The 22,345-nt window shown below is 42.0% G+C and overlaps 1 protein-coding gene across 6 annotated transcripts; it reads right to left on the bottom strand.

Annotated features, from left to right (window-relative positions):
* Positions 1 to 234: 234 nt before the first annotated feature.
* NIPA2 (NIPA magnesium transporter 2) lies at positions 235 to 21,363 on the bottom strand. Of its 6 annotated transcripts, none has more exons than XM_074965692.1 (9): positions 21,211 to 21,363; positions 19,916 to 19,999; positions 17,765 to 17,953; positions 12,047 to 12,137; positions 7,749 to 7,972; positions 5,604 to 5,660; positions 4,285 to 4,375; positions 2,918 to 3,078; positions 235 to 1,790 (listed from the first exon to the last, which is right to left on the bottom strand). In XM_074965692.1, the coding sequence occupies exons 5-9, from the start codon at positions 7,927 to 7,929 to the stop codon at positions 1,153 to 1,155; spliced, it is 1,128 nt and encodes a 375-aa protein (XP_074821793.1). In that variant the 5' UTR covers positions 7,930 to 7,972; positions 12,047 to 12,137; positions 17,765 to 17,953; positions 19,916 to 19,999; positions 21,211 to 21,363; the 3' UTR covers positions 235 to 1,152. The 6 variants fall into 6 exon arrangements, with proteins under 6 accessions (XP_074821793.1, XP_074821811.1, XP_074821801.1 ...); XM_074965710.1 differs by having other exon boundaries at positions 17,853 to 17,953; XM_074965700.1 differs by lacking the exon at positions 17,765 to 17,953.
* Between the last annotated feature and the right edge of the window lie 982 nt (positions 21,364 to 22,345).

The following is a 22,345-nucleotide window of genomic DNA, read 5'->3' as shown; positions in this document are numbered from 1 at the left end:
GGAACTGACTCCCACTGACTGAGAAATGATATAAAGTGCATTCAAACACTGATTTGCCCTGTGTAAATCCCCCCCCCCCCCCACCACATACATTTAACCTACTACTACTAGTAGTAACTTTGCATTAGCACAAATAAAATAAAGCTTCCCACAGCTGCAATTCTACACAGAAGTGTAACATAGCAGTAGTTAAAAGCCTACAAATGGTCTTGGAAGGGAAACTCCTAACTGTCTAGGGTTTTATTTGTTTCTCAAGAAAATGACATCCAGCAAGCGTTTAACTGTTGCTGACAGAGTAAAAACCCACTACAAGACAGCAAGTTACATTTGTTAGGGAGGAGAGAATACAGGTCTGACAATTAAGAAAAATTTCATTATCAGCGTCTAAATGATAGATATCCTTTTTAGTTAGTACTTACCTTTTACATTCTACCTAACTTGATATTAAATTGATCTTGAAGACTTGCTAGGTTGTACAATTTCCTTTCCCTCTGAAGTATGTTCAAACAATTTAAAAATTCTTTAAATCAGTTTAAATAAAATCAAAACCATTCTGAACATACTCTTCCTGAGTCTTTACTGTTTCAAGTTTACTAGTGCCTCAGTAGTAATAATCAGTTAAACTAGTTTAGTTGACGCTTCCCACAAGCGCTGTAATTAGCTACTTTAGTGACATCTACTGTAAGTTGCTCCCTACACCTTTCAGTGCATTTCAGGTTAATAGTCTTACACTTCCATATGCTGAAACAGACACAGTGAATATTCGTTTTGCAAAAGATTCAGGTTCATGTCAACGTGCTTACCACCAATGCAAAATTAAAGCAATTTATTTTTGATATAGTTAAAATTGTCATTAGTGCAATAAGTCTTTAAAATGGAAAATTCAAATTAAAAATATTTACAAGTTTACACAGATAACTTAAGAGCAACAAAAACAAACCATCTACTGAGGTCATTTCAGTGTGTCTCTTTAAAGTAAAATAAGGCAAATTAAAACTCCATCACTATTCTTGGTCCAAACTAATCAAACCTAAAAATTAACGATTGTCTGTACATATTGTTCAAGTACATCATCTGCTTCCAAACGCAAACTCAGACATTTTACAGAAAAAAAAAAAAAGTTACAGAATTGTTCTTTTCTTAAACACATATTCAGAATGCTGCCAGACTTCCATTTCTCCTGGAGGGGACACTCTCATTGGAGTGTATTTCACCTACACAAGTTGAGCTTTCTTCGTCATGATTAAAGCATTCATATGTGGTTGGCAGAGTGCCATTGATTGCTCTGTCATCTTTCCGCAAGGAGACAGGCAGATTTGCTAGAGTGAAATTTACATCTTTAAAGGCATGCAATAAGAAGATCCCCACAATGATCGTGAGAAAACCACTGAAGGTACCAATAATGTCAGCAGCAGACATGTGTTGCCACTCCTTGAAAAGGATAGCAGAACAAGTTAAAACAGATGTTGTAAAGAATACATAATATATTGGAGTCACTATGGAAGTGTTGAATATATCCAGAGCTCTGTTTAAATAGTTGATCTGTGTGCTCACACAGATTATAAGACTTAACAGCAGAATCCAGGACAAAGGATGTTTTAGCACAGGTTTTCCTGAAATAAGTTCCTTGATAGTGATGCCCAAGCCTTTCACACAGGAGACTGACAATGCTCCAATTACAGAGCAGATTGTTATGTACACAAGAATGTTGGTCTGTCCATGGCGAGGTCCTACCACAAATATCAATATTAAGGACACAATGACGACAAGTGTTGCAAAAACCACAAAACCTGCAGTGGGGGGGAAAAAAATCACTTATTTATATACAGTACACAAGAGCATCCTGTTAGGTACCAAGAAACATAGTGCATATTTTAAGGGCAACAAGTCAAGGCGGATTTCTCCCCTTCACTTTATTAATTACATGTTCAAATGATGATTTTTCTTCTACAAGTCTTCCAAAATGGAGGCTACAACAAATCTTATGACAACTGATGAGCTGGCTAAAATAAGCATGGAACTACGATTGCTGGCATGCCTGCAATTCCAAACTCTACTTCTCTCCCAGGCTCTGAAATGAAGAATATGGCGCTAGAAAGCCAGCCTCCCTTTTACCGCACTCCTTGGATTATTAAAAAGCACAGAACCAGGGGTATGGAGAGCCCATAGGGTGTAGGCATATATCTGAATGCTGTCTGATTTGTTTTGATTTGGGTGCTTCACTCAGCAACAGGAATTTTAAGCCACCAATCGGACATGCTGATAATGCCCTCAAATAAGTCATATCACCCCTCAGTTTCATCTGTAAAATGGAGCTTTACCTTCTTTGTAAAGTGCTTTGAGATCTACAGATATCAACTGCTATACAAGAGGTAGGTATCTCATTTTTATTAGAATATAATGTGAAACATAGACAACTCTCTGACCTAAATTTTAGCTACTAGTCCTAATGGTAACCCTCTGATATTGTAAATTTTCCGCACAGTCTATGCTTCATTTTTAAAGATAGGCTCAAAATTACCTTAAACAGATGACGTTTCTTTGCAGAAAATGTAACAAGAGGAAAATAGCTGTCTGCTTCTTAGGTTAACATATTAAACTGCTAATTTATTATTCTTTCAGAACATACTTTTACTTGGACAAAAACTGACCTCATTGTTTAATCCTGATATTCTGTACAAAATAAATTCACTGGTATCCTTCAAAGCTCCTGCTAAGTCTATTGTAGAATTCAAACCCATATTTTATTTACAGATGTAGAAACACAGAGGTGGTCTTTAACTTTTTGGTACTAGAAATTTGCAACAGTTGCAACTGTAAATGAACCACAGTCCTTTTAGCAAAGTAGGTTAAACATACTTACCTTCCTACATTAGCTACCCTGCTACCTACAGACGAACTTGACATTTTCTCTCACCTGGATCTCCTAGCTTGTGGGACATTTCATTCAAAGTTTCTACCTCCTCTTCTTGTGGAGCATGAATGACCATCACAGTTGACCCTAATATACTCAACAAACATCCAATTTTTCCATGCAGATTAAGTTTTTCCTTTAAAAAATAGGATGAAAGAATGGCACTGAAAGGAAAAAACACATTGACAGATTATGAATCAGGAGATATTTAATTAATTTGCCCACAGCAGACATAAAAAAACAGTAGTGTCAAAGTTCAGAAAACACTTTCCTCTCAGTAATTAAGAGCTGGTAAGGTTCCAAATAAACAAAGAGGGCAAACAATCTGAATACAGAATTTAGTACATACTGCCTTACTATGCGGATAAAAGCTCTACAGCTCCCTTGTTTCAATATTTAATACAGTGCACAGCATCTAGTCATCTGCACCATTACTCATGTCCATACATTTCTATTAGACTAAATCCACTAATTAAATATATTAAGCGTAATTACAATAGTCTATATTAACATGTCTGCTATGCACTAGACTATTTGTAAAAGTCTAGCGGCCCAAAAGTTGTTTTAAATTATGCTGCCTCCTCAAAATTGCTAGGGAGAACGTTATACATCAGTGGCTCCCAAACTTGTTCCGCCGCTTGTGCAGGGAAAGCCCCTGGTGGGCTGGGCCGGTTTGCCCGCATCCGCATGGTTTGGCTGATGGCAGCTCCCAGTGGCCGAGGTTCGCTGCTCCAGGCCAATGGGAGCTGCTGGAAGCGGCGGCCAGTATGTCCCTCAGCCCACGCTGCTTCCCGCAGCCCCCACTGGCCTGGAGCAGCGAACCGTGGCCACTAGGAGCCACAATTGGCCGAACCTGCGGACGTGGCACGTAAACAAACTGGCCCGGCCCGCCAGGGGCTTTCCCTGCACAAGCGGCGGAACAAGTTTGGGAACCACTGTTACACATCATCCTCTCTATAAAATCCCTCTCCAAGACGATGTGGTGTACTGGTGCAAAATCCTTGAATCTCTAAAGACAAGTAAGATCCTGACTTTGATCAGGAATGAAAATTAGTTTATTAGTCTTGTCTTCCTTTTATTTGTGCACATCATAACTGGCTTCCAACCTCAAGCGATGCAGAAGACAGGAATAGCAGGGTGTTGCAAGTCAAGGTACACTGCTAGAGCTGTGCAAGGGAGCTTGTAGAGTGCTGACTCATATGATGCCTGGGTTAAGTCAGTGCTACCCCTTCCATTTTTATGAGTCCTAAGTTTAGTCAGAGTTAAGCAGAAAGCCATATTTAACAACTCAAAATAAGTGATAGAAATTTCTAAATACGTACTTCACTTCTACCTCTCTGAAATAGTGCTTCTTTCTAAACAGTTCTTACCTTACAAGAACACTGAGAGCTCCCAATGGAGTCACTAATGTAGCTGGTGCAAATGCATAAGCAGCGAAGTTAGCTACTTCACCAGCTCCCACTGCAGAATAAAAAAAGAATTAGGAAATCTTAACACATGTAAGAGAAACCTCTGAAACTGAACAAGTGTTCCCACAGAGAAGAAATTCAGCTAAAATGTTCAGCTGACATGGAAGTTTAATATAAGCAGAACTCAAAGCTAGCAGCTAGATATTCCCTATAACAAAAATAAATCTCACCTGTAATTTAGGCTAACCCATTTTTATTTAACAGCCTCCGCATTTCCACATCCTACTAACTCAGGTCATTTAACTCTCACATAAGCAAAATAATCTGCAATTGTATCTTCTATGAAGCAGTATATAAACTACAATGAGTCAAGTTAAATGCACACAGTCACACTGTTTAAGTCCAAAGTTTAGGAGATGTGTAAAAAGATTTAACAAAACCAAAGAGAAGGAGAGAGAGGAGGTTTCAAAATATTTTAAAGTAACTTTTTCAGTGAATGGTTTTGTTTTGGCTGGGGCTCTTGCAGAAGGGCCACATACACCCAGGAGGCAGGGATAAAGGAGACAGTCAAAGCCCTGCCACCTGGGCTGTTCTCCCCCCCTCCCAATCTCTCACAGGGAGGAAGCCCAGGCTCATGCCCCTTTTCCCCCTCCCCAATCCCTCACTTGGAGGCAGCAGAGCTCCAGCTGTCAGCCCTGGGTTGCTGCAGCAATGCAAAAGTAAGGGTGGCAATGGGGTGCTAAGTCTCTGCTGTGAAAAGTGATATTGATGAATATCACTTTTCACATTACCACCCTTACTTCTACGCTGCTACAGGTGCAATGCTGCCTTCAGAGCTGGGCACCTGGCCAGCAGCTGCTGCTCTCCGCTCTGCATTCAGAGCTGGGCAGCGGTATATGTACCGGGAAGACACACAGAAAGGAGATCAAATAAGTTTAAGAACCACTGGTCTAGTTTAACTGCCCAAGCTTAGTGAAGTGAAAAATCAAAATACATAAATGGTAAAAATTAAAAAGGGGTCAAATTCTCTGCTGATCAAGAAAAACTACTGAAAAAATTCACTGGAGATGTATCTTTTTACACCCAAGAATCTTATTTTTAATTTGATTTTAATTACAAAGATATTACTAATAATACAATTTATTTTTTAAAATATGGATTTTTATCTCAGTGTACCGAGGTATACGCTATTTCTAGCTTTGGTTATTGTGTATTCAACAATTTTTTTGAACATTTTGATATTTAAAATTTTTTAACACTGGTTATTTTTTTATATTTACTTGACAGAAGTCCAGCCCACCACAGCCACTCTTTAAGATATGCATGACCGCCTTGACCTGGAATTGGAAGAATGAGCAATTAATCAGCAATACATAGGGGCAAACGTCGATCACTTATGATTTACAGTTCTATTTAAAAAAAGACAAGAAAGAATTGTTTTCTGCCCATGTTATAAACATATATGCAACCACTCATTAAACAAACACCTGCACAATTTGATGCATAATCAGAGGCTAGGGTTGAAGTCAAAATATTTTCAACCTCTTAAAATGTGCAGATATTCCTGTGTAATTCACTTTAAAGATTAGTGGCGTATATATATATATATTTCTTTGGGACTAGAAATGGCATTACAGACCACACAATATTTGCCTATTCTGAAGTAATGTTCTAGATTCATAACAATGTTAAAACACAAATTAAAGAAAAGGGGATTTAACAGAGTCCCTATTCTTACAGTTAACGTAAATAGTTCCATGGTTTGTAATCCCAGTTGACTACTCATGTTCTTCCTTTTATACAGTAAATTAGGAGGATATCCATAGAAAGATACAACTTTATCTTGGGGAAACAGTCAATCGTGTAATCTAAGGAGCGTATGTGTATACACTAATGTACACACTTTAAGCCACACACCACCATGGTATTCAGGTGAACTTCAAAGGTAATGGCCATACAATGTTTGCCCCCCCAAACTGAGAACACACGTTCTGTGTTCACTCATACCACCACCAACTTCTCTGGAATCACCAGAGATAGAAGGTTCTAATCCATACACACACAATTAACCTTTTAGTTTCTTTGATACGCTGCAACTGTTTCAGTGTGGTCACTTAACTGGGTGCAATAGCACAGACCAGTTTCACACTGATACAATTGGTCAACAGAGGGCAATTGGTGTAGAAGGGCAACAGTCAATCCAACATCATCTTGCATATTTCTAGCCGTTTTCTATCTATCTCAGCTCTTATGTTGTGCCCGTCATTCTAGTATCTCAACACCCAATGCACGGTTACCCCGCTACTACTTCAAGTCTTCACCATATTTATCAAGTGCACAGTCAGTTGTAGCAAAAATCCAAAAAGTTCACAAATATCAATTGGATGGAAGCAATGCAATATTACCAGTTATTAGAGTTATTTGCCTTTGTTTTTGATGAAGTATATTAACTGCTATTAAATTGTCAATATAACCAATTCTTTTAGACTACATACACAACCCCTTTAAGAATTAAGTAAAATAACCTTATGTTTTTGTGCTACAGTAAAATATTTACCCAAACCACACAACCATCTAAGGTTCTGGAATGTCATCTTCCTGAACACTGCCCTTCCCCCCTCCCCCCCCCCCCTTTTTTAAATTAAACTTCAGCATTTCTGACATAACGAAAGTCTTCAGGAGACAGTTTAGTTTTAGAAAATGAAAGCTGTGATGTATTCTGATCCAATACTTTGACACAATTACACTATTTATTATGAGCCCATCCATTTCGGCAATCAGGATCGATCGTATTAGTTCCCAAATCATTTTCAAGTACAATTCAAGGTGCAGTTTAGACCTACAAAGCCCTGATTTGGGTCCTACGTATCTTAGAAATTGCCTCTTTCATCTCTATCTCCATAGAGGAGATCATCTGAGACAGTCAAACTGACAGTTCCTAGGTTTGTTAACTTGGAGGCAAGCACTCTCATTGTAGGGGCCCTGACTCTGGAATTCATTCCCCTCCACATCCTCCAACAGGCCAGTATGTTGATCTTCCAATTACACTGTGAAGATCATCTCTTTAAAGAGGCTTTTTCCTAGGGGGGAGGGGGGATGTAACCAGGTTTATTCTTAACTGACATGTTTTTGATTAATATATGCAAATTTATAGTTTGTTTTGGAAATGTACTTAGAGGGCACAAACTGAATATATTACAGAAAGGGATTTCACCCTTTACTATACCTAATAACAAAACTAGAAATAATGCAGAGTCCAGTGAAAATACAGAAGCTGAATATTTTAGGTCTAGAAGTTTCATCTCTCAATAAGGAACCAAAGTAAATCAATACACACAAAAAATTAGAGTGAAAATTCAGTAGCCATTCACAAAGCATTAAAATAAAATTAAAAACAGGCAAGAGTTCTCAAATGCATACTATACCTGCTCTCATGGAGCCCTTCCTGGCCAGCCGGAGGAGACCTTTCTTTTTTAGGATGAAACTCCCTCCAATGAAAATGCTGGAGCTCATAGCCAACACGAGACCAATATAGAAATCATATTTTCCTCCACTCTGGATCATTTCGTAAGCTACTGAAGTGTTCAAAACCGTCACATCGATCATGGAACAGAAGAGCTGCTGTTACTGGAGACAGGGTGATGCAATGCTGAAACCCGAACAAGTGCATATTATCACATCAGGATTTCATACAAATAAATCGCACATCTGTTTTCTTATGGAAAAACACCGTCTGCAGCCAACAAAGATGGCAGTGTGGCTGGGCCTGCCCCAAAGAACCTGAACTCTAAAGGCAGATAACAAAAATCAGACAATACACTGGATGAAGGTGCATACTTGAGGCAGGGGTGAAATAGGACAGATTAAACTGATTAAAGGTTTTGAGGAAGTTCAGAAGAGCATCTGGCACTCCAGATGAGAGTTCACACTACAAGAAGCAACAAGGAATGATGCTTGAAGACAAACGTAAGCAGATCCATGTATTTTCAAACATATAGTGTGTGTTTTTTCTTCATATTCACACAGTTCCATTCCATATAACACACACAAAATATCGCTATTTACGTTAAAATTAATTTACAATCTGGGTTTGAGTTAAGACAGCCACAGCATCCCAATAGCCATATAAGATTACTGGAACAATGGAAGAAGAAAGGTTACAAAGGATTGTTCAAATCATATGGTAGTTCAGTTAGCACAGACTCTTTTTCAGGATGCATAAAAATAGTGCCTTTAAGGAATAACATAGCAGAAACTGCAATAGCCACCAGTAATCTTCTGTTTACCAGTAGTCTTTGCAAGGGTTGTTTTTCTCAGTACAAGTATAACAAAGCATCCCTGATGCTTAGCTACAATGGCAATGAAAGAGTTTACTATGGAAAGGCCTTCACTCAGACTATTGGAGTCTCAAGCCTAGTTATGTGGAGAACCGCAGCAAGGGCCCAGGGAAAGTGTCAATAAACAAGAACTTTTAGAACAGGACTCAAAATCTTCAATAATGCACTCCTGTTTCTGGCAAGATATGACAATTGTCTATTTGCTCTAAATTATATTACTTTTCTGACACATGGTGCAATAAAGATATTGGAGTTTCTTTCTGAGACATTAGATTTTGGATTTTTAAGATATGTGCATAAGCAGTCTTAAAACACTGAAATGTTCTGCTTAATTATATTTCGAGGTGGTTTACTAATTTCTGCCAAGTATGACAGGGAATGAAGATTTCTCTCATTTCCACTTTTAAGTTGCAAAGAATCTTTTTAAAACAGCTGACCAGTAGAGAGCACTACCCTGATATACTCCCACAAAAAAAACTGGATAAAAACAGCATCAAGTTTCTATATACTGGAACTGTAGAGGGAAGAGGTCAACAACGTGTTGAAACTTACAGGAATATATGAAATTTTCATAATATTCCTGGTTCACATATGTAATATATGTTCCAGGTATAAAAGAAACTAGCAAAAAGTGCAAGCCAATTTAGCATGTATATGACCCTAAAGGACGGTAATAAAATATTTCTACTTCAATGTTTATTGCCAAGCTGAATTCAGAGTCTCTGCAGACACTGTAAAACCATACCACAACCTACTGCTATTTCCCAAATGTGCAGGAGGTGTGAGGGGGTGCTAAGGTGCTGGTGCATCAGGGCCCCAACACTGGTACCTTGGCTGAGGACACACCATGCTGCGAGGAGCCCCTGACGCACTAGTATCTTGGCATTCACACCAAGGTCTTATCCACAGCAGGTCATATGGACAGCCCCGGACCCCCACTCAAATACCATCACCCCACAATCCTGACTGCCCCCTTGATTCACATGACACACCTTAAAGGAAATGAGGGATATGAATGAGTAAGCAAGACTATGGTTCTCCCTCCCCCACTATGCTTCCTTAACTCCTCTAGTATATTAGGTTTTTAAACATCGATATATATCAGTGTTTCGAGGTTGAATATGGTAAGGCAGTAGGTGGGCATGGTCAGAGAATGTTCCGAGATGGCGCAATGGGTGGGGAAGGGGCTGACAGAAGCAGTGCTGTGTAGGATAGTGAAATATGGGGGCAATCCAGGTTGTGCATGGAAAAGTGGAATGAAGGGAAAACAGGACTCAGTCAGGGAGTATGATGGAGTGCAACTCTGTGGTAGGCCAGGATGGGAAGAGGGTCACAGGAGACATTCAATCGCTGCAGGGAGAGCATGCAAAAGAGAATACACAATAATGATTAATTTTCAGTGTTTCTACTCGTTAAAAAATTGGGAAATTCCCAGACAAGACCTCTCTGACTTTGCTCGACTGTCTAACCCATGAATGCAAAACTGTAAGAGAAATCAGTTTAGCTTGGCATAGCACCCCAATACTCCACCCCTACCATAACCCCCTCCCACAAAAAAAAAATCACCCCGACCCACACTGAGCTAATATTCCTATCCTTGTCTGCCTGCTGGCAGCTTTTGAGGGAAGGTTAGGGTAATACTTTTGAAAGCAGGGTCCCTTCCATTCCCTGTTGGGAGAATTATGTTTGGTCAATGTTTTCCATTTTAGAAATCTGACAGATATTCATACTGATCAGCAGCAGGTTTCCAATCCAGCAATCTCTACAAAGTGGATGTGACAAACTGACAGTGCTCCTAGTATTCTACTATACCCTAAATAAACTTTATGAAATTAAGTTAAATCTTACTGAATTAGTGTTAATACCTTTGAGGTACATTGTCTTAAAAGTGCAATTGTGCATGTGTTATTTGGGCATTGTATGTACCTTTTCAGTAGGGAGGGGGATGCTCATATACTTTCCGCCTTAATAAGCCCTTTGAAACCACTCCGCCCCTCCCACCCCCAAGAGGTTCACAACCCCTTCAAACTGGATTTTCTAGGGAACGACAAAGGAAGGGGTTTTGGATAAATAGCCTGTTTTTAAACTGTCTCAGTGCCTTCTTCCTGATCCACCAAACAGACAGAGGGCCCCAACCCTTAGCAAAGGATTGGAAGGAGTGGCCCCATAAGACTGTGTTTGTTCCGAGCTGAAGCTGTGATAAACTTGTCACCACAAAGGAAACTTTGTGGATGGGGTAATGAAGTACTGCTCTTACCAGAGCTCATGCTAGGGTTGGGGGATCATCTGGTAAGCTTATTCACACACATGTAGGTTCTTTTATTCTTTTAATGTTTTCTCTGGAATGACTTTTACCTTAAGAATAAAATAGGGTTGCACAGGAAGTGCTGGGTGGTATCTTATAACTGTAGCAATTACACCTGCTAACCATCTCCGAAGAAAAAGCAAGCAGCTGTCACTGTGCAATCTGCCTATGGTGGGAACAGCACAGTGAAGGCAGGGAACAGTTCAGCTTAGAAATACCCTGATCTGAAGAGAGAGAAATAGGTCTCCACTCAGAAAGGCAACAGCAGGGGAGCTGCACGGCTGAGAGTGGGTGCCCCTGCTGGACCACTGAGGTGGAAATACAGGTGCAATCACTCTGAACTGTGACAGTGTTTATGAATAATGACTACACTCCCTAAAACTTGGCTATGTCATTCATTTCATGCGTCTCTAGTAAACAATTCACAAATTATAGATTTTAAATAAAGCTAAGGTGCCGCTGCACCCTCCTTCCCCCAACATATAATCAGAACACAAATATTTTTGACTCCTCAATCAAGTGCTTAGTTGTGGAAGGCTTAATTTTTAATAGAACAGACCAAGGAAAGACAAAAGGTATTCAAATAATTCTAACTAGAGGAGGTTATCTTATATGGCTCAATCTAAAAATTGATTAACAGAGCAACTGAAAAGTCAGTTTATTTGCTGCAAGTCCATTCAGACGTGAAATTAATTTTTTTTATTGGAAATAACCTAGTGTGCTGTCCAATCTTCATAGATGCACCCACATAGTTCAAGCACCACTCTGTTTTCTTAACATGCAATAGTGCTTCAGCAAATACCAGTATAACAACAACTTTCAACACAGCTGTTTCCTGCTCAAATATCTGTTGGGTTGGGAAAACAGCAGGAGTAACTGTTCCATTCACAAAATATACCCATTGTATTGGCAATGCTCAGAATAACATCAGGTGAGCAGTTTACAAAATACAAAAGAAAAACAAACACTTTCCTTAGACAAAAATAGTTTTACTGCATACAAAAGAAGATTTTATCACAAGAAATCCAATCCCAGTGACTTGTACTAGGGGTATCGCTTGTTTATTGAGTCGTTGACTTACCTGTTTATAGCATAACAGAGCCTTTGTAATACTCTTGATAGAGCTCAGAATCTGTTTTGACTTTCTTCTAAATGAACTTGCATTCTTCCATCTTTTATAAATAAATATAAAAATGAATACATTTAAAGACTAGCATTTATGCAAATCCTTGATGCTATAAACAAAGGACAGTACAAGTCTTTAAGTGCAAAAAGAGATGCAATCCCCTGGTGAAGAAAGGCTCATTTCATGTAGTGGAGTGAAGAAAGATAGTCCTAAATGGCTGTCTCCCACTCCTCAATCTCAGCTGAGAGGAAGTGAAGAATAAGGTCAGAACAAGCCATATACCCCTTAAAGGCAAAGGCCAGGATTACATTAGAAACTACCAGCATAGCAACATCAGGTACGGGTATGATTTTTTATGCTATTTTTATGTCAGCAAAACCCTCCTTGCACAGATCACGTTACACTGGCGTAAAAGAGCTTTTGCTAGCATAGCTATTGGTGAAATGGTATATAAACTATATCAGCAAAGGCACTTTTTTTTGCCAGTATAAGCTTCATCGATACTAGGGGCAAGATTACACTTAAAACACTGTCGCTGTAGCGCTTTAATGAAGATGCTCTAAACCAATGGGAGAGAGCTTTCCCTTTGGCACAGTTAATCCACCTCCTTGAGAAGTGGTAGCTATGTTGGCAGGAGAAGCTCTCCCATCCCCTTAGTGCTGTCTACACCAGGGATTAGGTCGGTATAACTATGTTGCTCCTGGGTGTGGATTTTTCACACCTGAGCGACATAGTTATACCAATGTGTCTGTAGTGTAGACCTGACCTAGGAGGGTTTTGCCAGTATAGCTACAGCAACAAAGCTTTTAAATACAGACTAGGCCAAACTCATTTTCTCCACACCTTCTTTTTTAGAAGACAAGGGGATAGGACAAAGGTGGGCAAACTATGGCCCACGGGACCCTCCTGCCCAGCACCTGAGATCCTGGCCCTGGAGGCTAGCCCTGGCCCCTCCCTCGCAGCCTCAGCTCACTGCACCGCCTGCGCAATACTCTGGGCAGCGGGGCTGCGAGCTCCTGGGGCAGCGCAGCTGCAGAGCCCAGCCTGAGCCGGTGCTTTGTGCTGCGTGGCTGGCTCCAGCCAGGTGGCGCTAGCCACTGGTGCTCCAGGCAGCGTGGTAAGGGGGCACGGGGGTTGAATAGAGGGCAGTCTTAAGTCTTTTACCGAGGCAATTTTAAGGATTGCAATTTTGCAAAAGAAAAGCTTCAAAAACAGACTTCAGCGAGAAACTGTTGAGCTTGAATTAATATGCAAACTAGATACCATTAACTTGGGTTTGAATAGAGACTGGGAGTGGCTGGGTCATTACACATATTGAATCTATTTCCCCATGTTAAGTATCCTCACGCCTTCTTGTCAACTGTCTAAATGGGCCATCTTGATTATCACTACAAAAGTATTTTTCTCCTGCTGATAATAGCTCATCTTAATTAATTAGCCTCTGACAGTTTATATGGCAAGTTCCACCTTCTCTGTACGTATATATTCTTAATATGTTCCATTCTATGCATCCGATGAAGTGGGCTGTAGCCCACGAAAGCTTATGCTTGAATAAATTTTTTAATCTCTAAGGTGCCACAAGTACTCCTGTTCTTTTTGCAAATTTTTTTGGGCATAAGCTTTCGTGGGATAGAACCCACTTCATCAAATGCATGGAGTGGAAAATACAGGAGCAGGTATAAATACATGAAAAGATGTGAATTGTTTTACCAAGTATGAGGTTAGTCTAACGAGACAATTCAATTGATAGCAGGATACCAAGGGAGGAAAAATAACCTTTGCAGTGGTAATGAGAGTGGCCCATTTCAGACAGCACTGTGACTGGTTCTCACTTGAGCTAGGCTAACTTCTGAGAAGTACCTGACTGTAGATAACTAACTCTGCAGTGAAGACATATGATGTGAAAGGCAATATTTGAGCTAGACAGTTAAATCTTTGAAAAACTCTGACCATCCTGAAGATTTTTTCTCTCTCAGTGGACCATCTCCCAGAAGGTGGAAAATGAAATGGTTTTGCCAACTTCTCTTTGCATATTTGTCTTCAAAAAACTGCTTTGGAAAGCTGGGGAGGGGATTTAATAAGTATATCAAGATGGACAAAGAAGAAGTCTCCCTGTAAACAGCAATATGATGCTAGCAGGTGGAGAGGTCAGAAAGAGGGAATTGTTTTCAAGGGATGTAAGCTATTCACTTTTCCTTTTTCCTCTGTAACGACACAAATAGTTTAGCTTATTCAAAATGAGAGTCTAGATACATTAAGGAAACCAATATTTTTGTTTCAACTTCATTTTCATTCTGTTTTTAATAAATCTTGGTTTTACTAAGATGACTGTTCATGGGTAATTTCATGCAGCATCCCCAGAGAAAACAGATCCCCAGAACCTCAAAGGAGAAGAGCAGAGAGCGTCTGGAAACTACACCTCTCTCAGCCTTGGTGAAGGGGCATCGACAAAGCTGTCTTCTCCCAGTGACTTGTGCTGCCATTATGCTGAACACAAGGGGAGAAGCCAGAAGACCATGGAGAAGATATTGTTTTGGTCACAAATGGTGTAAATTTGCTAAGTGTTCTCTTACTAAGTGCACGGCCCAATTCAACAGGAAATTAACCCACTCTCACAAAGCTGGCCGCAGCTCAACTGTGGAAAGTCAGCTTGCCACTGAACCCATAAAGTTGTGACTCAGGGATCAGTTTACTTCTGTAGAATAAGAGCTTGGAACCACAGCCATCCACATGTAACAGAATATATACTGCCCTTAGGGAAGCATCTACTCATAGCCTGTCCATTGTGGAAAACTTCTGTGAAGTAGGAAAGAGCACCAATCAGCCGCTTGAAAGGAAACTCATTTGTCTTCAAAATATAATACAGGACTAGGCCACACCTGACAACGTAAGCCGTGAGAAAGCTCTTTGCTTTCCAAGTTGTTGTTCTCTATGTGCCAGTGGAGTAGCAAAGCGATATTTTCAAGAGACTTTATCAATTTCACATTCCTGTTTCAACATGAGCAAAGTGACTAAGTAACATTTACAGTAACGGTTCAATTTCACATTCCCACTCCATTAGGCCGTAGCAGCAAGCATCCAAATAGCAAAAAAAAAAAAAAGGTGATTTTCAAACTAAACCAAGTTTTTATTAAGTGGAGCCGATATTGATTAAAATACCTAAGTTTGTGAGAACAATGTGCACAGTGTAGCACTTGAAATATATGCAAAGAAGATGGAAAAAATAAAAGACAATGTAACCTTTCACCTTGTGCATGTTTACCTACAGCTATGACCATAAAAGTTTCCTTTTTTAAGCAATGAAAAGAGGAAGTGGCCTTACCTGGTAAAAGTTTACATGTTTAGAAAGAGATGAAGGGGCTGGTCTACACTGAACAGTTACGTCAGCCTAGCTATGGCTCTGAGGGTGTGAAAAATCCACACTCCTCAGAGATGTAGTTAAGCCGAAGTAAGTGTAGGCAGCGCTAGGTTGACAGAAGAATTCTTTTGTCGACGTAGCTACCACCTGTTGGGGAGGTGGATTACTTATGCCATCATCATAGGCAATGCCTACACTGAAGCGCTGCAGCAGCACCACTGTAGCATCTTAAGTATAGAAACACCAGCTAAAATCAATTGTGACTAAAACGTTCTAAACATTCAACAGTAAATGAAGGTGGTATTTCATGAAGCAAGTTAGGGAGCTAGTCTTTTTTGCATTTAAAATGAAGCAGTTGTAAGTCTAATACCAAGAGGGTCCTAACTTAGCCAAAACGACAAGTTTTATACCCTGTTTGCAAATGGAACACTGCTCATGGAGATGACTGTACTCTTTCCATTTGTGAGCAGAATTAATTGTTCCAACTTACCCTGTTTTGCCACGGAAAGTAAACAAAGCCACATCAATCACTGGACAGGGTCTCCTTTATTCTAAAATAATCCATGCTGAAAATACTAGATGTTATAAGAGTTGTGACATAGCTCTAGCATACAAAGAAGCTGTTAAACTGTCAAATATTATTACTTTTGAGGCCACATCTACATTGGAGAACTTTACAGTATAGGAATACCAGTATACTACACGGACAAAGCCAAAGCACTTAGTGTAGATGCAGCTATGCTGGCAAAGCTATTCTTTGCACCAATATAGTAAAACCACCCCACAAAAGTGAAACAAGCCATACACCTGTAAAAGCAGAGTTTTGACCGTATAACTTTGTCTACACTGGCGCTTCTGCTGGCACAGCCATGTCTGTCAAAGGATCACATCTCACTGACACAGCTATGCCAGCATTAGTCTGTAGTGTAGACCTGGCCTGAGCTACATCACTGTAGTGTAGATACTTACTATAACAATGGAAGATTTTCTGTTGCTGCAGTAAATCCATGCCATGAAGAGGCTGTAGCTAGGTTGATGGAAGAATTCTTCCAGCAACCTAGCAGCATTTACATTGTGAGGTAGGCCAACCTAACTACACTGCACAGGACATGACATTTTTCACAGCCCTGACCAACATAGCTAGGAGGACCAAAGTTTTAGGTATAGTTTCCTGTATAGGTACAGTCCTGAGAATGAAAAGAATTTAGTCCTCATAACATTATCTGAGTATGTGGATGTTACCATTCTGATTCATTTGAAGATATACTGATTTTTGTTTTCACAAATTTAGCAGAAATAAAACAGTTAAAAAATGCAAAGAGATTTGATTTTTAGAAGATTTCAATTTTAAGTTTCTGAAGGATTAATAAATTTAAAATAATTTTAAATAAATTTTAGGTGGCACTACCTAAGAAAATGGTCATAAAGATTGTGACATTTATTGAGTGAGACCCACTCAATAAATAAGTAGCAAGTACAAGATGTATGCACCACATGTACCACTTCAGCCTTTGAAAGAGATTGTAAGTGAGATTTAAGCAGCACATATGCCTGTGTTTGACCTTCTGCACAAAAACAAATTTCATTCTTTCTACCTATTGAATCACTATTCAATTTTTAATTTCAAAATTGGACTGTTTTCTTACAGATCTCTTACCTTTTGGATATACTATAGATACTTCTTCACATGCCACTTACCTTCCATTTTTCTAGTCAAATGGACCATACTGATAGAAAACGGAAGCTAACCCAAGATCTTACACTGACACTATTCTTTTTAAAAGTACCATGCTGAAGTGTCAATTTACTGAGCAATAAAATGTCTTGAAATTAATTGATTCTTCGAGTGCTGAACTCCTTATATAAAACTCTTAACTTAATTACATTAAAATATTGCTAAAATAACTGTTATGGTTAAGGAGTCTAAGATTTAAGTATTGTGAGTAAATGGATCCTCCACAGCAGCAAAATCAAGGAATACTTTCAGAATCAAGACCCTTTTAAAATGGATTAAGAAAGTTCACACCTATCTGTTTCAGCATGACTACAGATTTCGGAAAGAAGCCAAGTACCAGTTTTAAAACAGAATTTTGAAGACCTTTCCTGTGGATTTCTGTAGACTATTTCAGAAAATAATCCTGCATGCTTTATTCACAGATTTCTATTTTCCTAGATAATAATAAAGACTAAAATCTAAGATTTTCATTCAGAAACCATGATATTTAAATTCAATAAGAGTGCATTCTGAAAAACCTGCCAATACTAGGAAGTTTATCCTAAGGACCAAACTACACTAAAAGTGTTTGTAATGTTACCTGGACCTCCTCAACTCTTGCCATGTCTCCAAGACAATTTTTATTAGTTTGACATTGAAGAGCAGTATTGATATTTCACTTAGCTCACCCACGGAGGGGAAAGAGAAAATCTGTTGACACTTTTCATCATTTGCTTTTGTTTTCCGTTATGTAGCAGCAAAATGAAGCAAACCTACCACACTGCAACATCTGGGGAGGAAAGGAATAACGGATCAAATATACTATAGGTACTACTTCATCCTATTTAGCAAGTCTCTGTTAATCTACATATTTGCATTTTTAAAATATTCTGCAGTATGGAAACATGACATTTTTTAAAAAGATCCTTACGTGAGAGTAATAAGAAATATACCCCTCTTTACTATTGTCACTTTACACGGTAAATTAAGCATTTCAGTGAGAATATAGTTTTGATACTGGAAGCCTTTACTTTAATTTATACAATAAATTATATATATAAAATCTCTATGAGAATAACCAACAAAAACATCAAACAAATATTCTGAATATACGTATGTTAGAATGTTAACAGTAAAAGTACTATTAAGTTAAAGCCACCCCCTAGTTTAAGCATCTTTTGTCCATTCATGCCCCTTCTCTTCTTTAGTGTCAGGTACAGGTACCTCTAAAGAAGGGCAGCTGCAGCACAGCATGAAACCAAGAAAGACCAAAGAGCAGTTGATACAAGAGTGAATGAACTTAAAAGTCAAGTACCATTTTCAAGATGGTGAGATGTATGCAGAATGGTATGTATGAAGAGAGTATGTAAAAACTACTCTGGAAAAAAGTAATGCCACCTTAAATTTTCTGGTTAAAATACAATTCTCCAAATTTATCAAAGCAATTATATAGTCACAAGAGACCTATACAAAAGCATGTTAGCCATAAAATTCAATTGTGCATATACTACCCACCTATTATGTCAGGTAACTAAACTAAAAAGTGATTAAAATATAACGGTGATGTAATGAAGCATTAGTACAGAGACACTGAAAGCAACAGCTGTGTTAAAATTGGATTCTAAATATACCTATTAGTGTAAACACCTTTAAGTAGATCTTTCTCACTTCTTAAAACAATTGCCTAGCAGTTTAAGTTTTTATTAACAAAAAGTTAAAGCTGCAACTGACATGCTTTTGAAACCCCCCACATCTCAAATGGAGCAGGAAGGGCCCATGTTCCGGGGGAGGGCGGCTGCAGGGTGACCTCCAACCTCTGTGCAGCCAATGGCCTGTGCTCCCTACTGCCATGTTGGAGCCTCCATACTTATTTATTGACAAATAAAATTTGCAGAATTTTAAAATAGTGTGTGCACAATTTTTATTTGTTTGGTGCAGAACTCCCTCAGGAGTAGCAGGTGAAGTAACTCACCAGGGTTACCAGCCCCACACCAGGTGTGGGCAGGCAGGATCAGCCCGGCAGGACCTAAGTGTGGAGGGATCCAGGAGTGAGGGGAGAGGGTTCTATGTGGAGCAATCTGGGTGTGGGTGGCTCAGTGGGGGGATCTAGATGCACAGAGGCTCTAGCACTCTGCAGAGGGGGGTCCAGGTGAAGGTGGTTGGGACTCAGCAGGGGGTTCTGGGTGTAGGAAGATGGGGCTCAGGAGGATGGCTCCAGGTGCTGGGGGAGTGGGGCTTGACGGGGTTGGGGTCCGGGTGCAGCAGGTTGGGGCTCAATGGGGTTGGGGGGTCCGGGTGGAGGTGGTTGTGGAGTAGTCCAGATGCATAGGGGTTGGTGCTCATCAGTGTGTGGGTTTGAGTGTCTGGGGTGGGGTTCAGTTGGGGGAGCTGGATACACAGAAGTTGGGCGGACAGGGGAGTAGCTCCCTATACAGTGACCCCTCCCCCTGCAGTTGAAGAGCAATGGAGGCAGGAAGTGGGGGGGAGAGGGGAGATACAGAGCTGGGGAAGGTTTCTGGGAGTGGGTCTGACCCAGACCCAGCCGTTCTGTGCAGGGCAAGTGCACTCTTTCCTCCACCCCAGGTGGGACTAGCCGCTGAGTCCAGTGCAGAATGGGAGCCACCAGTCAGGGTGGGGCTGGGGCTCGGTGGGGCTCTGGATGCAGGGGGTGAGGCTTGATGGGGTAGAGATATAGGGGGTCCACAGCCCCAGCCAGAGCATCCCCAGCCCTGCACTGCCTGCAGTGACTTACCTCTCCACTGGCTGCACCCGAAATGACTTGCCCGTGCTGCTGGGTAGGGGAGCATGACTGCTCTTGCAGCTTCTCTTTGCTTCCCTGTCAGAAAATAATTTTTCTTCAGGGAAGCACAGAAATCTGCATGGGACATGCATTCTGTGCGTACGCAGTGGTGCAGAAAACACTCCAAGTTTTGTGGCTTGGCTACTACAGTAGCATTAGAAATATTCAACGCCACAGGAATTTACAAAAAAATCTGAGAACGCTACATTTTACAGAGTAGCTATTTAGAAAAGAACAGAGATAATAGGTTATGGCAGCGTTTGTAATGAGAAAAAGTAGAAATTCAGGTGACTAGTTTAAGGATGTCCTTTTGTCTACCTATAAGCTAGTCAGGGCAGGTCTGACATCTTCCTATAGATCTGTGTAGTACCTAGCACACTGGCTGCATTGTCTCTGGGAAAAAAAGGTGCGTTAACTTGGGTGAGTTAACATACACAAGCTAAAGCCTTCATGTACATATAAAACATTTGGATAAATGGTTTCAGATAATGAAGGGAAATGACAAAATATAAACCAGGTGTTCTCAAAATGGGGGTTGGGACCCCTCGGGGGTTGGGAGGTTATTACATGGGGGGTCGCAAGCTGTCAGTCTCCACCCTAAACACCGCTTTGCATCCAGCATTTATAATGTGGGGGGGGGGGGGCAGAGAATCTCTGCCACGCTGGCAGCTTTTCCCCTAAAAAGTTCCCACAGCTGCTGCCAGCGGGCTCAGCGCCAGCGGCCCCCGAGCACGGACGCGTTGCGCTGCTCACGGCGGCTGTCGCCAGGGCCCGGCCTGAGACGGGGGCGCTGGGCTGGGCGGGGCGGCGGGGAGGTTACGCGCCAGCAGCCCGACTGCCCGAGCGCGCTCGCCGCCAGCGGGGGCCGGCCCAGCAACGGCGGGAGACCCGCGGGGCGGCTCGGCGCAGGCGCAGCCCGAAAGCGGCGGCGCCCTCCCCCGCGCGCGCCTGTCATCGGAACAGCGGCTCCGGGTCGCTCGGTACCCGCCATAAGAGCGCGCGCGGGGGGGCGGGAGCGTTCAGACTGGGAGCCCCCAGGCCAGGGCGCCCTGCGCCACGTGCCCCCGCCCCGCCCATCGGTTATCGGAGGAGGCGGGGCAGGTTCGGGAACCAGCCTCGTTCCCAGGGGAGGACATGAACTACCAGCCCCCGCCTCTTCCCACGCAACGAGTCGCCGCGCGCGAGGCCCCGCCCAGGGGGCCGGAGGAGGGCGCGGCCCTCACCCCGGCCGCGAGTCCCCCACTCACCTGCGGCGGCTCCTCACATCCCCGCCGAGGGGGGGCCCTGGCCCGGCGCGGGAGGAGGGAAGGTGGGGCTGGTCCCTGCGCGCTCCGCTGCCATGGAGAACCCGGCGCCGACTCGCGACTCACTCTTCCGGCCCGGGCCGTCACAGCCGGCGGAAGGGGTGGGGCCAGCGCGGGGAAGAGGCAGCGGTGGCCCCGCCCCAGGAGCCCCTAACCACGTGACCACCCTGTGAACGGGGGCGGGGCGGGCGCTCAGGCCTGGCTCTGGCCGCGCGGCCGCCGCAGCCGGCCTGGTCTGGGGCCAACCCCCTGCGCCCGCTGCCTGCAGGCTGGAGCCCAGGGTCCGCGCTGCGTGGGGCCCGGGCTCCGAGGCGGGAGAGACGAGGTGGGGCAGGGAATATGGCTTAGGGGACCCGCTGCGGCGGGTGGGAGCCAGAAAGCGTTTTCCAGCCGCGCCCGGGGCGGAAGAATTGCTCTGTGCAAGCTTGTCTCTCCCCGACTGCGGTGGGGACGATAAAAGACACCACCTGCCTCTCCCACCGTGTCGCAGGAGGGGCAGGTCCTGATCTGCTGTCAGTGCCGGGAACCAGAGCTGGGGGCACGAGCTCGCCTCCTCCAGCAAACATTAGTGCTACCATGAACTGGACAGAAAGGAGCACAAGGTGGGGAGGCGAGTTATTGGATTGAGGGTACCTGTTCCTTTCCTAAAAGAAAAGGAGGACTAGTGGCACCTTAGAGACTAACCAGTTTATTTGAGCATAAGCTTTCGTGAGCTGAGAAGCTTATGCTCAGATAAATTGGTTAGTCTCTAAGGTGCCACAAGCACTCCTTTTCTTTTTGCGAATACAGACTAACACGGCTGCTACTCTGAAACCTGTTCCTTTCCTGACCAGCTCACACCCGCTCTCCCGCGCCAACCGTAGTTTTTATTTGTTTAAGCAACACAGATAGGCAAACCAGTTATCCCCAAACCCTCTCCCTCCCAGGCACAGTCCAAAAAATAAATTTAACCTTGTTTCAGACAAAAACATGAAAGTTTAGCCTACCCCATGTTTTATCATAAATCATTATGTCAAAGCTCAAGACTATGCTCTGTAACATGAAGTGTTCACAGTATCTCTGAATAATTCATAGCAGG

The sequence above is a fragment of the Natator depressus genome, chromosome 1 (assembly GCF_965152275.1).
Source record: "Natator depressus isolate rNatDep1 chromosome 1, rNatDep2.hap1, whole genome shotgun sequence".
Lineage (NCBI taxonomy): Eukaryota > Metazoa > Chordata > Testudines > Cheloniidae > Natator > Natator depressus.
Note: the sequence above shows the minus strand (reverse complement) of the source record. Positions and strands in the feature narration are given on the sequence as shown.

Coding starts and splice junctions, on each gene's coding strand:
- NIPA2 (XM_074965692.1), bottom strand. CDS start 7,929: ATGATCGATGTGACGGTTTTGAACACTTCAGTAGCTTACGAAATGATC. Junction 4,376..5,603: donor GTGGGCTGGACTTCTGTCAA/GTAAATATAAAA, acceptor TTTATTCTGCAG/TGGGAGCTGGTGAAGTAGCT. Junction 3,079..4,284: donor GCTCTCAGTGTTCTTGTAAG/GTAAGAACTGTT, acceptor TTTTCCTTTCAG/TGCCATTCTTTCATCCTATT.